Source organism: Lepisosteus oculatus, chromosome 13, assembly GCF_040954835.1.
Source record: "Lepisosteus oculatus isolate fLepOcu1 chromosome 13, fLepOcu1.hap2, whole genome shotgun sequence".
Taxonomy (NCBI): domain Eukaryota; kingdom Metazoa; phylum Chordata; class Actinopteri; order Semionotiformes; family Lepisosteidae; genus Lepisosteus; species Lepisosteus oculatus.
Genome location: NC_090708.1, coordinates 10,145,091 through 10,160,413, shown reverse-complemented (window position 1 = coordinate 10,160,413; position 15,323 = coordinate 10,145,091). Strand labels below are relative to the sequence as shown.

General features: G+C 38.1%; 1 protein-coding gene across 1 annotated transcript in view; it reads right to left on the bottom strand.

Annotated features, from left to right (window-relative positions):
• Positions 1 to 12,949, bottom strand: part of LOC102698440 (unconventional myosin-VIIa) — a 34,264-nt gene extending 21,315 nt beyond the window's left edge. The window contains exons 1-16 of the mRNA XM_069197240.1: positions 12,889 to 12,949; positions 11,131 to 11,175; positions 10,666 to 10,767; positions 10,061 to 10,213; positions 7,147 to 7,331; positions 5,497 to 5,618; positions 5,239 to 5,381; positions 4,707 to 4,820; positions 4,237 to 4,390; positions 3,999 to 4,075; positions 3,169 to 3,288; positions 2,503 to 2,645; positions 2,168 to 2,378; positions 1,446 to 1,581; positions 755 to 918; positions 77 to 214 (exon numbers count right to left, since the gene is read on the bottom strand). Coding sequence (XP_069053341.1) covers positions 77 to 214; positions 755 to 918; positions 1,446 to 1,581; positions 2,168 to 2,378; positions 2,503 to 2,645; positions 3,169 to 3,288; positions 3,999 to 4,075; positions 4,237 to 4,390; positions 4,707 to 4,820; positions 5,239 to 5,381; positions 5,497 to 5,618; positions 7,147 to 7,331; positions 10,061 to 10,213; positions 10,666 to 10,767; positions 11,131 to 11,148 — 1,980 coding nt within the window. The 5' untranslated portion in view covers positions 11,149 to 11,175; positions 12,889 to 12,949. The remainder of the gene's footprint in view (positions 1 to 76; positions 215 to 754; positions 919 to 1,445; positions 1,582 to 2,167; positions 2,379 to 2,502; positions 2,646 to 3,168; positions 3,289 to 3,998; positions 4,076 to 4,236; positions 4,391 to 4,706; positions 4,821 to 5,238; positions 5,382 to 5,496; positions 5,619 to 7,146; positions 7,332 to 10,060; positions 10,214 to 10,665; positions 10,768 to 11,130; positions 11,176 to 12,888) is intronic.
• Positions 12,950 to 15,323: the final 2,374 nt, after the last annotated feature.

The window sequence follows — 15,323 nt, the reverse complement described above, 5'->3', positions numbered from 1 at the left end:
AAAACAAAAGAGACAGTCATACATCCTACATTGCCACATTCGTACCTTTTTAACAGGCTTAAAGGTTAGTAATTACCATGGGTTTCTTGTAGTCATTGGGCTTGATACACCGGATGAAGAAAGGCTGGCAGGCAGTGAGAGTCTTCATCAGGGAGTCAAGCGACTGGCGAAACTGGCCGCTGAGTGTGGGCACCTGCTTTCTGGCGTCTGTGGCCTGACGAGGAAACACAAATAGTCTGTGTCCAGAGGCTGTTCACTTTTCTCTTCACCTCACTTCTGCTGTTGGTTCTTCTGAGTCATCATATTCAAGGTGAGGGGTAGTGGATGATGCACCAATATGTCAGAGAAGAGGTTTGCGCAGGGATGTGCCTGGCAATGTTATGTGACGCTGGTGTTTTACTGAAAGACCTGGAGCTCCGCCAGGAAACTGAGTTTGGAACTAGACCTCCAAAATCTAGGTGATCATTTGGAAAACAGTTAAGAAGGGCAATATAGACAGCAAAGAAAATTAATTAATCTTTCAACACAAAACCCACATTGACAAATATTGTATTGAGCAAAGTGGATTGCTCCTGAGAGTTTTATTCTATTGAAAGAGGTAGATATGATGTAACAAGACATAATCCCTATCTCCTCATTAGTCAGTAATGTTAGTAATTAGTACCTCCTCATTAGTTATATTAATTATGGACCAAATTCTAAAAACAGATTTGAGCAATCCACCATTGTTTTGTAGTATCTACAAGCAACTAACCTTAACAGAGTTCTTAGGCTTGATTATCATCTTGGGATTGACAGTCTTTACAGTATCGGAAATAAGATCAGCTTCAAAGATAGTTTTCAAGAGTTTGTTGGAGGATGTCTTCACCAGGTGGATGGAGTCAGAACTTAGCGCATCTCGGTTCTTCTCCAGAAAACCTGAGGAAGGTGAAAACAGAACACATGCCATGAAGAAAAGCAGACAAGGGCACTGTCCGACTTTCATATTTTACTGCAATCAATCACAAAGCAAGGAGATATAAAACCAAAAGTCCACAAAAATACTACTTATCTGTAGAGAGATTAAAAAATAATTTTGAATATTTTGTAAGCAAATCTATTCTTTCACAAGACTTTTCTGGGGGTAATGATTTCCCATCCCCTGTCCCCAATCCCTGATGTAGATATAACTGTTAAAGGAAAGATAGTTTTATGTCCTCTATGTGGATCAAAAATTGCAAAGAAGAAATCCAGCTCAACCATTTTCAAAAAGTCAGTGTTATCTGTATGGCATTTAGTGTGTATGCATTAAAATAAATTACCATCTTAAATTATGACATGAATAGAAAATAAAATGCTTTAGAAAAGTAATAGGAATTCCTGATTACTGGAGTTTTACTGTTAATCAAACATCAGGGCTCCACCTAAGACATAAAGGCCCTAATTCTCTCTTTTGCATTGAATACCTTTTGCATTGTAGTAGACAGCCCCAGCAAAATGCTGGATCCCAAATTGCATATCATGCTTGCTCTTGGGGGGCAGATAGATGTTGCTTTTGCCATGTATTGAGTTTATCTTGTTAAGCATGGTGGTGTCAGTAGCCTGGAAAAAGCAAAAACACACAATGCATTAAGGTGTAGGGGTGTTACACCAGCATCCTGGCCAAATTTCCCATTGGCCTTTACCAAACGTGGCCTCCTAACATCCTGAATCACACATTATGAATTGGCTGCATCACTCTGTTCTCCTCCCCAGCGATGGCTGATGTGTGAGGAGCGTACTGGTGCACTATGGCTGCCGTGGTGGTGGAGGGGAGTCCCCATTAACTGTAAAGCGCTTTGTGTGGAGTGTCCAGAAATACACTATATAAGTGTAAGCAATTATTAGAAGAAAATCATGGCAGTTCACAAGCAGGGAAATATATTTTCATTTCTCTTTTTATTCACTATACTTTGGACATCTCGCCAGCTATATCAAAGATATAGTGAACTGCAATTACATCCCTCTACATTGGGTATGTGTCTTATCTTTCAGAGATTACGTAAGAAGGCAATTTACAAGGCTGTATCCATACAGGTATTGTATACGTAACTTGCTAAACCTTGGCATTATCATAACACCAAATTAAAGAGGTACAGTATGCATGGCAATAAGAACATTTCTACATGGGGGTAACAGGGAGAGTTACCTTTGGGAAGTGGCTCTCTTCTTCAATGAGTGCAAGGATATTAAGGGACTTGCTGGCCAGAACGTCCAGTGTGTGCTGGTTGTCATTAAAGTCAATGTGCAGCCAGCCAATGTTCTCCTGAGCATACTCATCCTGCTCGAGCTTAAACACGTGCTTCACAAAGAACTGCTGCAGCTGCTCGTTGGCAAAGTTTATGCATAGCTGCTCAAAGCTGAAAGAAAGACACCAGCAATAAGAGGACAACTGCCCGGTTCACGTTTCATCGAGTTCATCATGTTCTTTCATCTATCACGTCTATGACGGAAGCGAATCCTTTCGAAGTCAGGAGTATGCACCTGTTATTGTTGAAGTTCTCAAACCCGAAGATATCCAGGAGGCCAATAGATTGGCGGACATGACTGGGGTCAGCAGGAGGGGCCGTGTAAACGGCAGAGTTAATCTTGTTCACAATCCACACAAACAGTCTGCTGTAGATTGCCTAAAAAGAACAACAATAACAAGCCAGAAAGACCCCTTTATGAAAATTAACAATGGAATTAGTAATTATTTTAATAAACAGTAATTATTCTCCATTGCTTTACCATGCGTATGTGATGCATTTACCTTCCATTGCCATGGTATATTACAATTATCATCATGTTTACCATACTTCTACTACATTTGTAGTAAATGTATTTTATCGCTATTTACATCACCAAACTCCAAGAAGGGCTTTTATTTCAGTACTGTTATTGCTACTTAATATCTTATTTCACTTTTAGTCTAAAAAGATGGACCACTGTCTTTAGCGATGATTTTTTTGTCTGTCAGCAATATTTTTTAAAAAAAACATCTTTTTTCAAACGTTAAAGAACTCAGTTCTTTGAATGGCTTTTTTAACCAAAACTTTTCAAAAATGGAACTAGAGAAGTCAGATTTCCACAGCTTTGTCTAATTTGGGCACTGATGCTGTTATGCGTGAACTTTAATCTGGTTTACAATCAGTTAGCATGTCCTAATACCTTGACAAAAGCATCCCTCCCATCCACAGCCTGTTCACAGCTGAGGGGTTTAGAGACACTTTCTCTGTTGGTCATGAAGGAGCGGTTTGTCAGGCTGACTTCCAGCACTTTTGGATTAACCTGTTGAAAAAGAGGTACTATTCTTAGAAACAACCATGGTATTTTTCTTTGACAATATGATTATACCAATCACTATATTCCCTTGTTTTCTAAATGGAAATCTAATAACTTGATTCTATAAACTTTTTTTAAATCAGTGTGAATATAATCAGTTTGGGCTGTTTTGTAAATGTGACTGGAGTCACCTCTTTCTTTCTCTACACAGTCAAGTCTTCATACAAAGATAACTACATTCAACACAAACCAATGACAGTGATGCTCTGCTAATTGTGACTGAATGATCTGAATGAAAAGTTGTCCATTTAATTCAATCAGCAACCATCACAATGCTCTTCATTAATTCACCTTAGTGATTTTAACTGCGTGAGCATTTACTATTGTCCAGTAATGCTTTTTCCTCAGTGTTGTGAAAACATGGTAAATAGGACATCCTGAAAATAGGACATAAGGTAGGACTATGCCCTGGATGAGACAATCCACAAATACTCACGAGCAAACCAAAGACACAACTTAAAATATTTTTAGCAGGTGGCATGAAACCGAATTAGAATATGCAAACTCCATACGAAATTCACCCAAGCTTGGATTCAAACCCAAGACATCAGTGCTAATTGCTGCCCACTACTGCGATAACCATGTTGACAACTATGTACACATCAAACAGGCACAATAAGAAATTTGGTCAAGGAGATAAAAATGTAAAACTATACCTCAAGAAGCTTGGCTGCTGTGGTAAAATGAAGGGATGCTTGAACATCACAGCTCTCCATGTTATTATAGACAGCAGCTAAAAAAAACAACATGAACTTTGAAACCAATTTGGCGAGAAAATATATAATGAAACCCAAAGAACAGGAAATAAAATGTCATTTTTACATTAAGTACAGTATGGTTTTTTGCATCTCCTATTGGGGGAGAGAGAATGTTATGCAGATACTAAAGTTTTACCTTCAAAATCCAGGTTTCCCAGATGCAGCAAAGCAGCAAGCAGTTTTGTGATTTCCCAGAAGTTATTATCTGTGAAGGTCAGGATCTTCATGGCTGAGCGAATGTGGGCATACTCTTTGATGTCATCCCGGCCCTCACAGCTTGTGCAGTTTCCCTGTTTGAATTTAATATACATCATGTTTGGAGATACCAGATATTTTGGAATGTATAACATTACCTGAAGCAAAAAAGGGTGTTTTATTGTTTTGTGATAAAGGGCCAGTTTTTCATATATAGATAAAGTATCAGCAGGATTTTACCAGATTGTCTGTTAGTGATTAAATACACGCAAGTGATTTTAATATTTTAAAATAAATGCATGTAAAAATGTACAGTACATAATGAGACAATTTTCTCTTTTAAAAGGAATTGTTCCAAGCTTTTTCAAATGATAAATCTTAAATCACTTGTATGAAGGATGTTGTAATTACCACTGTCAGGTAGCTGTACTCAGATGCATTTCCTAGAGAAAGTAGATTTTTCTGCTCTGCGGTCATACCCATCAGCATGCAATAAAAGATGTGATAGTTTCTTTCCTCCGGAGCCTGGTCAAATGACAATAAAAATGAAAAAAGATGTTTTTCTACCACAAATGCAACAAAAGGACACAATATGGATCTTCAGATGTTTTAGAACTGGTTATTATTTACCTATCAAGGCCTAAGCTCTGTTTATACTTACTTAGTCTACTTACTTTTCATACCTTTATGAGAGTCTCAGTTTTTAAATCTTCTTAATGTTGTTCAAGCAAATTGAAGTTTTTGGAAATAAGTTTAAACTGTTTGAAAAACATCCCATTTTTCTTTTGCTAAATTTGGGCAGAAAGTAAATGAAAACCTTTGCTAACACCTTTGGCAAGATCTTTAATCAAAAGTCGCAAAGGAAGAAGACACCTTAGCTGTAAGTTAGCATTGTTGCGGTCTAACGAACACTGACCTGAGGTTCCTCTTACTGTTCACCTACCTGCCGACACACCCGAGATTTTTCCAGCAGGTACTGGTCCACACGGGCACCCTCGATAACTCCACTCTTGTTAAAGTAGATATCAATGTACTTCCCGAAACGGCTGGAGTTGTCGTTACGGATTGTCTTTGCATTTCCAAAGGCTGGAGAAGAGATATCAGTAGATGTCAGATGGAAACATTTCATTTTAATAAAACCAGTAGGCTGTGGCACACAGAATAATGTTTCAGTGCTGTCAGCGTCAGGTGAATGCAATACCTTCCAGAATGGGATTTGCTTCGAGGATCTGTTGCTCTATCCAGGAATGCTGGCCGCTGACGGCTGCCAAGAACTGAAGCATCAGCTTGGTGCTCTCTGTCTTCCCTGCTCCTGATTCGCCACTAGCACAAAGAAACGAGTCACTTTTGCAAATATCCACACATCTGAATAAGAATATCCCACATATTAACTAAGCCTTAAAAGTGAAAAAAAGCAGAAAGCCATGAAAATATTTCAAACGCACAAAATGCACAAAAAGCGTCATAGCACTCTTTAGATCATTCTTCTCAAAAGTGCATAAGTTGATTTCTCGCTTTTTGCAATTCACATAAATAACACTTATTATTTAATAATCATAACTGGCATTGCCCATGCATGAAAAGGGTGCCAAAACCAAACCAAGTGATTACAAACCAATAAGCTCACTTCTATTATACACAGTATGTGAGCCTGGCCAGTCCCTGGACGGGAGACCTGCTGGGAAAGCTATGGTTGCTGCTGGAAGAGGTGTTAATAGGACCAGTAGAGTGATGGCAACAATATACTGGAAAAATGGCTAAGTCCATTTGATGAGACACAAAACAGAGGTCCTGACTCTCTGTGGTCATTATTAATCCCAGGGCATTTCTCGAAAAGAGTAGGGGTGTTACCCCAGGTGTCCTGGCCAAATTTCTCCCTGACCTTTACCAATGATGGCCTCCTAATAATCCCCATCTAAGAACTGGCTTCATCACTCTGCTCTCCTCCCCACTGAGAGCTGGTGTGTGGTGAGTGTACATTGCTGAGGGTAGAGGGGACCTGTACCTGTAAAGCATTTTGAGTGGTGTGTCCAGAAAAGTGGTATATACTGTAAGTGTAAGGAATTATTATTAGGTAATTAACTTTAAAACTAAACTAGAGGATCATAGGACATAGATCATGTCACACTGTGACAGATAAAAAGAGCTCAGAGACAACAATGAGGAGACCTGATTTGAGCATTCACAATCCTCATAGGCTTTGACAGAAAAGTCAAACCCATGGACTTTTTCATAATCGGCAGTGCCACATGAACCAGAGAGCAGGAGTGGAAATCAAAGGGAAGTGCAGTTCATTGAAAGAAGGATTGGAAGAGATCCTTGGACCAATCATTAACTAGAAATGAAATAAATTGAATGGGTCAATTGGCCCCCTCTCCTCTATAATCTTCCTAAATAAAAAAAGCCTTTTCAATTAAGCACACGTGTTCTTAAATTCACTGTAATTAAGTTATTTTCTCTGTTTCAGATCAGAAGGACCAGAAAACAAGAACGGCTTGGTTGAAGTATCCTGGCCTTCTTGAAGAGAAATGAAAGAAATTGATATTGGGCTGATACGGATAATCTGTCAGTGTAATAAATGCTGCAATGATTCTCACCTTAACACAATTGTTCAGTAAAAAAAAAAATATTGTTACAAGTATATAACACAATAAAAAATATATTGGAACTATTTTGTGCTCAGTTAAGTTGAGGAGTCCAATGTGTATTCAGACACGTAAATAAAGTTTTTTTTTTCCTGCAGTAGTTATGGTGCATATATATCTACCTCAGCCTACAGCAAAAACACTCCAAATAAAGAACTCTTTGGGATTGTAAAAGGAGTAATTGAGAAAGAAAAGTCGTGCCTTACCTAATGATGCAGCACTGGTCTTTACGATTGCGGCGCATGTTGAAGTAGCAGCTGTCGGCGATGGCGAAGACGTGAGGAGGAAGCTCCCCGAGTCTCCGGTTCGTGTAGCGGTGCACATGGTCGGCGGTGTAAAGCGGTAACAGCTGGTAGGGGTTCACTGCCACCAGGATGGAGCCTGTGTAGGTCTGAGCACAGAGCGGGACCTGTCACTCATCTTTACTGGACCGCAGTTTGTCAGAACTGCCTGTGCAGGGCTCCCCCCAAATCCCCAATCCTCCTTCACACACGCATACAAATATAAAGACATGTTTAAATGTTTTAATAAAGCGACACACAAAACTATTTTTTTAAATCGAGATTAAATCTTAAATTAGTGGGAGAGCAGATGCTTTTTATCAGAACTGGACTAGCTGCGTCATAGGCCATCAGCTGCGAGCTAAGAAGTTACTGCGGCATAGCTAGCTTGGACAAAAAACGTTTGCCGGTGGCACAAGCAGAGATAGGAAGAAATTTAAAAAAATACCACAACGGGTGCGAGAAAAGATAAAGGAAGCAGAAGAGGGAGGATGCAAATGCGGCGCTTAAAGGGTCTTTGGAAAGGTTCATTGTAAAAACCAGGCGGGAAGGAGAAGCGGACACGGGTGGTGATCTCGACGACGCAGGAATGTTAGCATTGAGACGCCTGAAGGTGCTGATATAGCATTTGCAACAACGGTGATTAGTAGTCATGTTCGGTTCTGTATGTCTGTTTGCGCAGGCCAGTAAGGTAGCTATTTCATCATCTCAAAGCTGCTCCCTGCCGCCACCACTACACTTAAGAACCCACCCCTTGAGACGGCCTTGTGCCTGTTCACCGTCCATCGTCCATAAATATTTATAGACAAAAAAAAAATGATTACTGAACGTCTTATCAGATCATTGCTTATCATACATTAATTCTAAATACCTATAAGAAAGGGATAGTTGTGCCAGGATTATGGCTACAATGTTTTTGCATTGCGTTTGAATGTGGTTTGGATCAACAGCCATCTTTCCATGAACCTGTACACTTTGTACTTTTGTAACATTGTTTCCAGTGGGTGCTGTTCCCGAGGAATGAGAGCACCCAATACGAAGATGTAAAGCTTTGGTTTAACTACCTTGTCTCAGTTAGCAAGGATCAAGCTCCTGGCAACAGAACAAGGAAGTTAGGAACTCCATGCAGAGTGAAGAGTTAACAAGGTGTAGCTGCAGAGGGGGAGATTGGGCATGGAGGAGAGATGCTGAACCACAAATGCAAGGAATAAGGAGGTGTTTAACACGGGTAAAGAAGCTCTTGGTGACTGTCATTCCACCTAGTTTTTTGTTAAGATTATCCTCCACCCTTTCTTTCTGTTCATTTAATGACATTTTTCTATTTAAAACGTATATATTTGATTAGTGTGTTCTATAAACTTTCCTTTACTGCAGCAAATCTTGGGAAAGCTTCAGTTCTGCCCTCGGATGTATCCCTTGTGCTATTTCTTATTGGGATTGCTCCGCCCTCTCATATGACGGGTGGTTTAAAATAATTCCCAGATCTTTAATTGGGAAACACATTCCAATAAAGACAATGCATTACAGTTGTGGCATCTGATAGTTTATGATGTAATATAACATTGTTATCTAATTGAACTTTACAACGGCAGCTACTGTAAAAGCTAGTGGATGGAACATTTTTCAGAAGAATGAGGATTATCCACTATGTATTGCAAAGTGTTTTCAGCTGTATAGTTAATGACGTGTTATCCATCCATCCTTCCTTTTTCTAACCACTAGCCCATCCCAAAGGGCGGACAAACACACACACTCACACCAGGGCCAATTTTCCCAGACACCAATTAACCAGAATGTTTCTGGACTGTGGGAGGAAACCAGAGCACCTAGAGGAAATCCACACAAACACAGAAGAACATTCAACGCCCACGCAGACAGCACACCAGGTCTGGAATTGAACCCATGGCCCCAGTGCTAGCCACTGCACCATCATGCCATCCATGTCCTGTTGCATTATGGAATTTTTATACTGTATTTTCACTATTTTCGTTTCCTGTTGAATTGTTGTCAGCCTCTCAGTTGTCACTGTAAGTGAAAACTGGTTTTCAACTAACTTAAACTGTACTATCCCCAGTACAGTTTTTATGGTGGATCCTATCATGGGATTTTAGCATATAGTAAGGGAAAAAAAAATGTGTAAAAAATTTAACAACAAAAAAAAGGTATGCCTTTTGTATCACGAAATAGACTTAAAATAGTAGAACGGATGTAACCCAGTAAAGATTAATAAAGGATTTACTATATCAAAGGCCTAACACAGTCTTTCTTACTCGGACATTTCCTTGTATCTAGTATACCAGTTTCGTTTCTATGGAGATGGCAAAGACTGCAATTAGTATTGAGGGCAAAGTCTGCTGCCGGGATAAAATCTATGAAGAAATGATAACACAAAATGGCATTGTACGACTCTGTTTCTGAAACAGAGAACTGGCAGTCCCGCTGCCAAGCTGTCTGTTGATGTTTGCATTTAATTAATGAAACAATTTGCTCTAGTTACGAAACATGGCCTGTGTCTGGTCTGATTTTTTTTTTATTAGGACAGAATACACTTTTTAATGTCCGTAATGCTAGAGATGTATTCATCCCATTGATCTCTCAGGGCTCTTTTCCCACATAGTGTTATGAACTCTATTGGTGACTCTATCAAATTATATTGAGCTGTTTGTATAAGAACGTGTGAATTTCCTTGAGTACAACTATATTGCCGTCATGAGGCATTAGGTGTTTTCTTTTAGCCACACATTTCCTTGAAGATCCTTATTATTAACTCATCAGTGCCTTAAAACCAGACCTGCAGATCACAACAGAGGACTTTAAAGTAGAAACATTAAGAACCTACGTATATGATACCCTCCTTGTGCCGAATCATGAGGTTTCTGAGGAGGCCAGCTTCATTGAGATCACCAAGCCTGATCATGTCATCCACTCCCTTGACAGAAGTTGGGTGCATGGGCCGAATAGACTCCTTTGTTTTTCCACTGACCCAATGTTCCTGAAATTAGATGAAGAGGTGTCGGTTCTTGTACACTATATTGCACGCTGAAATGGACATTTATTGTTTTCATTACGTTTGGATATTTATTGGCTTCACTTATCCCCAGTCCAGTTTTTATGGTGGATCCTATCATGGGATTTTAGCATTTAGTTAGGGAAAAAAAATGTGTTAAAAATTTAAACAATTAAAAATTGTGTGCAAAAATAAAAAGGGAATTGAAAAAAAAATGATAAAGGGAAAAAAATAACTTGCATGTTTAGAATTAATGATTTTGTATTGATGTCATTTACCAAACGTGTCGTCTGTTGCTCTTTAACAATGTACAGCTACTACTCACCAGGCTTTGCAGAAACAAGTCTTTTGCTTTATTTGTGTATACTGTGATACATTGGATTGTTTTACTCTTCCCATGAGATTCACACAAGGACATAAAAAAGTACAGCGAGTACCTTCCCTTCATCGTCGATCAGCAGGAGCTGGCCAGTGTCGGAGAGCTTCACCTCTGCTCCTATCAGCACCCCAGTTCCTGAGTCCACCCACACATGGTCTCCCTAACAGCCATTGAAACACGTCAGCCCAAAATGGTAAGGTTAGACAAAAACCAATCTGCAATGATTTCTCACCTGACACGACTGAGCACAAACAACAAATATTGTTACAAAAAATATATTTAAACTGCTCTATGTTGTTTTCAGGTTAGCTGGGGACTGTCTATTGTCCAAATGCCCATATTCAGATATGTAATAAACAATGTGTGTTTTCTTACACCAGTTATGGATTCGCATAACTAAAACTAAAATCCACCTCAGCCTAAAGCCACTCCACAATAAATAACTCTAAATTTTAAAGGGGTAATTAAGAAGAAGTCATTTTTATCTTCCAAGATATACTTGGAAACATATTTAGTAACTTACCTGTCTTAAAACAACCATGTCAAATGTTTTCCTCTTCCCTGTAACCTGCAATAAACAGGAAGACAAAGGCAAGCTTAAACATTTGATACTGTGAAATGTCGGTTTATTGATACCTGTTACACAAACAGGAACGATATTCTTGAGTACTGTTTCAATTTGTCTATTGAGGCAAAATGATAAATGACCAACCCCAGAGGAGACTGTACTGGAATTCTTGACTGACAGAATAAAAAACAATAAGAAAAATCAAGAAAAGGATGGGATGTTCAATACCAAAGAAAATAATTTAACAGATTATGCAAAATTATTTATAACCTTAGCTGAATAATGTTAAAAAAAATAATTACACTCATATCACTAAGGATCTTGTGTGTTTGCAATTTACTGTACCCTTGGGATTCAAATATTGTGTTGAATCTGTTTTTTTTTCTAATGGAGTATACTTCCCAATCTACGTGTTAATGAACTATAAACACTTTTATTTTGCTGATGAAAGAATACTTTTGATTTTAAAAAAATGTGGACATTTTATTCCTCTCCTTTCATTAAGTGTGGACCTTAAATGATGTATTTTCAAAAATGCTCGAGCAAATGCAAGTCAGTTAATTTAAAAATAATCATTTTTAGCACCATTCAATGCAGATCATAAACATTGTTATATAATTTGTGGTTTTGGATTATTGTAGACCTTGAGAGACCATTGTTTGCAAAATGACACTATGTTACAGTGAACTATTACTGTAATCCTGTTGTAAAATGTTCTGTTTTTCCAAGGACAGCTCCCTCTGTCATTCCTAGACTTATGACTAAAAAAAGGCACAAAATGGACATGAAAGGATCTGTCTTTTGTGTATTTTACATGCAGGCATTTGAAAGTAATAATAAATCACCTTAGGCCACACTTTTCACCTCACTGTTAATCTGATTAGGCCTAGGGAAAATACCAGGAAATAATAGGTTTTCCAATCTATATGGAGGTTCTTCTTTCATACTTTCAAAATGTGTCTTGAGTTTCATGGTCTACATTTCACAAATGAAATGGTTGTTTCAAAGGTTTCATATGCGTCATTTTCACACTTCACAGATTTGTACTTTTACTCAGGTGATTAATTGACCCTCGTACACATAACCAGTGCAATGGATGACTATGACTTTTGCAGTATAAGTTGTACTGTTAATTATAAACATTTTCTAATTAATATTGGTAATATTAATTGGAATACTAATACTCATGATATAGAAAAGTGAAAAATAATTGTAACACTAGAAATTGCTTGAAAAAAGAATTTTACTGTTAAACAAGCATTTACTTAGGTAACCTAAGTGTGTAGTAATACAATATAATATTACTGAACACCAACATCAACAGACTGACTAAGAACAGAATGTCATGAAACCAAACACCTAACAAGAATATATCACAGAATTAAAACAGTATGAAAAATCATAGTGTACCTGATGCCTAATCGTTATGAATCCCAAGTATGCCTTATTATTCACATTTAAATGACATTTATACTAATTTTTCTTCATCATGTAAATCCTAAAAAAATACATTTCTGTTGTTTGTTATTTACAATTCTATTGTGATTTAACAGATTGCTACTTTCTTTCCTCAAGACTACTTTCTCTAAGAACCCAAGATCGGAAGTGAAAAGGTCATTTTACACCATCTTAAGATCAAACTAACAATCTCCTTGTCATCCAGCACTTTAAGATATATGCTGCTATAAAAAGCCGACAAACTGGAGTCTTTACCTTAGAATGATGGTTCTGGTGCCCCACTTCAAGTGTCAGCCTGTGCCTCCCAGTGTGAGAAGTGAAGACTACGTGAACAAGGAAGCAGGTCGCTCTTACAAAATCTCTTTATGGCACTTTGACTTTGCTCCTCTTGTTGGATAAAGCTTTGACCCCACCCAACAAGAAGCAAAGCTGGTGAAATTGAAACCCTGCTTATTTATCATTTAAATCTCAAATCTCTGATCTCAAGCTTAGAACTACAGTAAATACCACAAGTTTGGTTTTGGTGAATTTTGACACAATCTAAAAGCAATCCGCTTTCACTAACAAATATGTAGCAGGCTTCTGTAAGGATCAGGATCAATATCTCTCTCACTGACATTGAAGTTATGAAAAAGCTCCATATAGCAAAGGGATTATTTTTCCAAGTATGAGATTTAATGGCATCAAGTCTACCACAGAACAGAAAACTGTCCAAAACAGTCCATATGAAAAAAAGCACAGCATAAATTATGTTGTGTTAAATATACTCTCTCTCTCTCTTTCTCTCTCTCGCTCACTAAATTGTCTTAGATGTAAAAATAGAAAAAAAATATTTTTTCCAACTCCCAACCTGGTGGACCAGGTGCTGCAGCAGTCTGACCCGACTCCTGCGAGCTACGCAGTAGGGTTATTCCTAGCAGGGGCTCTCACAGCTCACCACCAGGCAGCCTAACATCACACATGGCACAGGAGGAAAAATACAACCCATTTCTCGCAAACATTTTATCTTTACATTAGACGCAGGTGATGCCCAGTTACCGAACATGTTCGTTTACAAAGCGGAAACCAAATGGCAATACCCTTTGGACTTGATATGACAGGGAGCGTTAACATGTTACATAACAGTATAACAATATAACAGGGAGTCCTCCTTAAACTAATGCCCTAAGAGCAATCATGTTGTAAATAGCAAAGATAATTGAAGATGTTCAATATTTACATTTGGAAGGTATAGTTGATAGACTAAGACTACGTCTTCTTTAATTAAAGAATGTGAAACTACATATTGCACTACGGTTCTGGGACAGTTTCTTGGTTATGAGAGTACGGTATCTCATTCATTAAACCACAGAGTGATAAAGGTTAGATTTAAAATTATTACCCCTCCTTTAGTGATGCTGGCTGACGAAGAACAGTCAGATCATTGTCACAGAGTGAACATGGATGAGTATGGTTCACAGATTTGTAATGTACTCTAAGGACAAGAAAATTAAATATTCGGTGTAGGCAAAAATGGTTTAAATGTACTGTCTGTTTGAAATTAAATTATAAACTCCTGAAGAATAATGTTTACTATATGAAGAACTCTTAAAAGCGGGTAGAGGAACTTCAGAAGAAGAGGACATAGAAACAGGAAAAATAAGCCATCTTTTACAAGAAGTGACACATTCGAATTAAGGGATGGAACAAACCTATTATTTCCTGTCTGAGATTCCATTTAGAATTTAGTCATTAGTTTAAAAACAGTATTTAAAACAGTGCTGTTGTAGCAGAAGAGACTACAAAGGAAATTAGCTCAGACAAACATGCCACAAATCAGGTATATTCTTCATATTGTCTATTCCAGGCCAGGTGTCCAAGATCTTTGAAAGGATGACATTGCTAGGGTCCATGGATCATTCAGGCAATAACCTACAAACCAGCCAGGCCTGCAAGGAAATGTCTTTCACTTTTAAGAAACTGTACTGGTGGAAGTTATCATTTTGAGATAGCATTTCCAGAGGATTATTATTAAAACTTACATTTTTATTACAAATTCTATTATGAAAAAAAACACGTTCAGTTAGTTTTGCTTTTGTGGGAAACTGCATCAGAGTGAAAATCAAGTAATTTTGTCATTAACAACACAAAATGTTAGGAATCGTTTACAATTTTTTTGGGAAATGTGTACTATCTGTAGAGGCAAGGTATATTATTTCACTTAGAATCAAGCGTCATTAAGATTTCTACTTGCTATTCTATTAATATATCATCTATGTACAATAGCTATGATCTTCTAAGATTTCTATTTTACTGCTTGCTTTGAGCAAGCAGCTTTGGACCTCTCTGTAAATGTAGACTTTGGCTAAGAGGCTATGTGGCTATGTATCTCTGGTAAGAGATATAAAGCTGCATCCAATACTGAACCATCTATTGATGTATAGGGCAGGTGGGTCTGTAGTCTGTTTCTCCCCTAGACAACTGGTCACAGGTCACTGTTCCAAAGGACAATCCACTAATGGGGCACCTGCAGAGTGGGTACCAGAACTATAATTGATAACACCCCCACCACTCACCGGCTGTGATACTGTACTTTTCTCTGAGACGCCAGACTGGGAGAGCGAGTCAGTAAAGCGCATAATAATTCTGGCCAAGATATGCATCTTTCTGCAAAAAAAAAAAATCTAGAGTTTGCAAACCCTGATCAACAA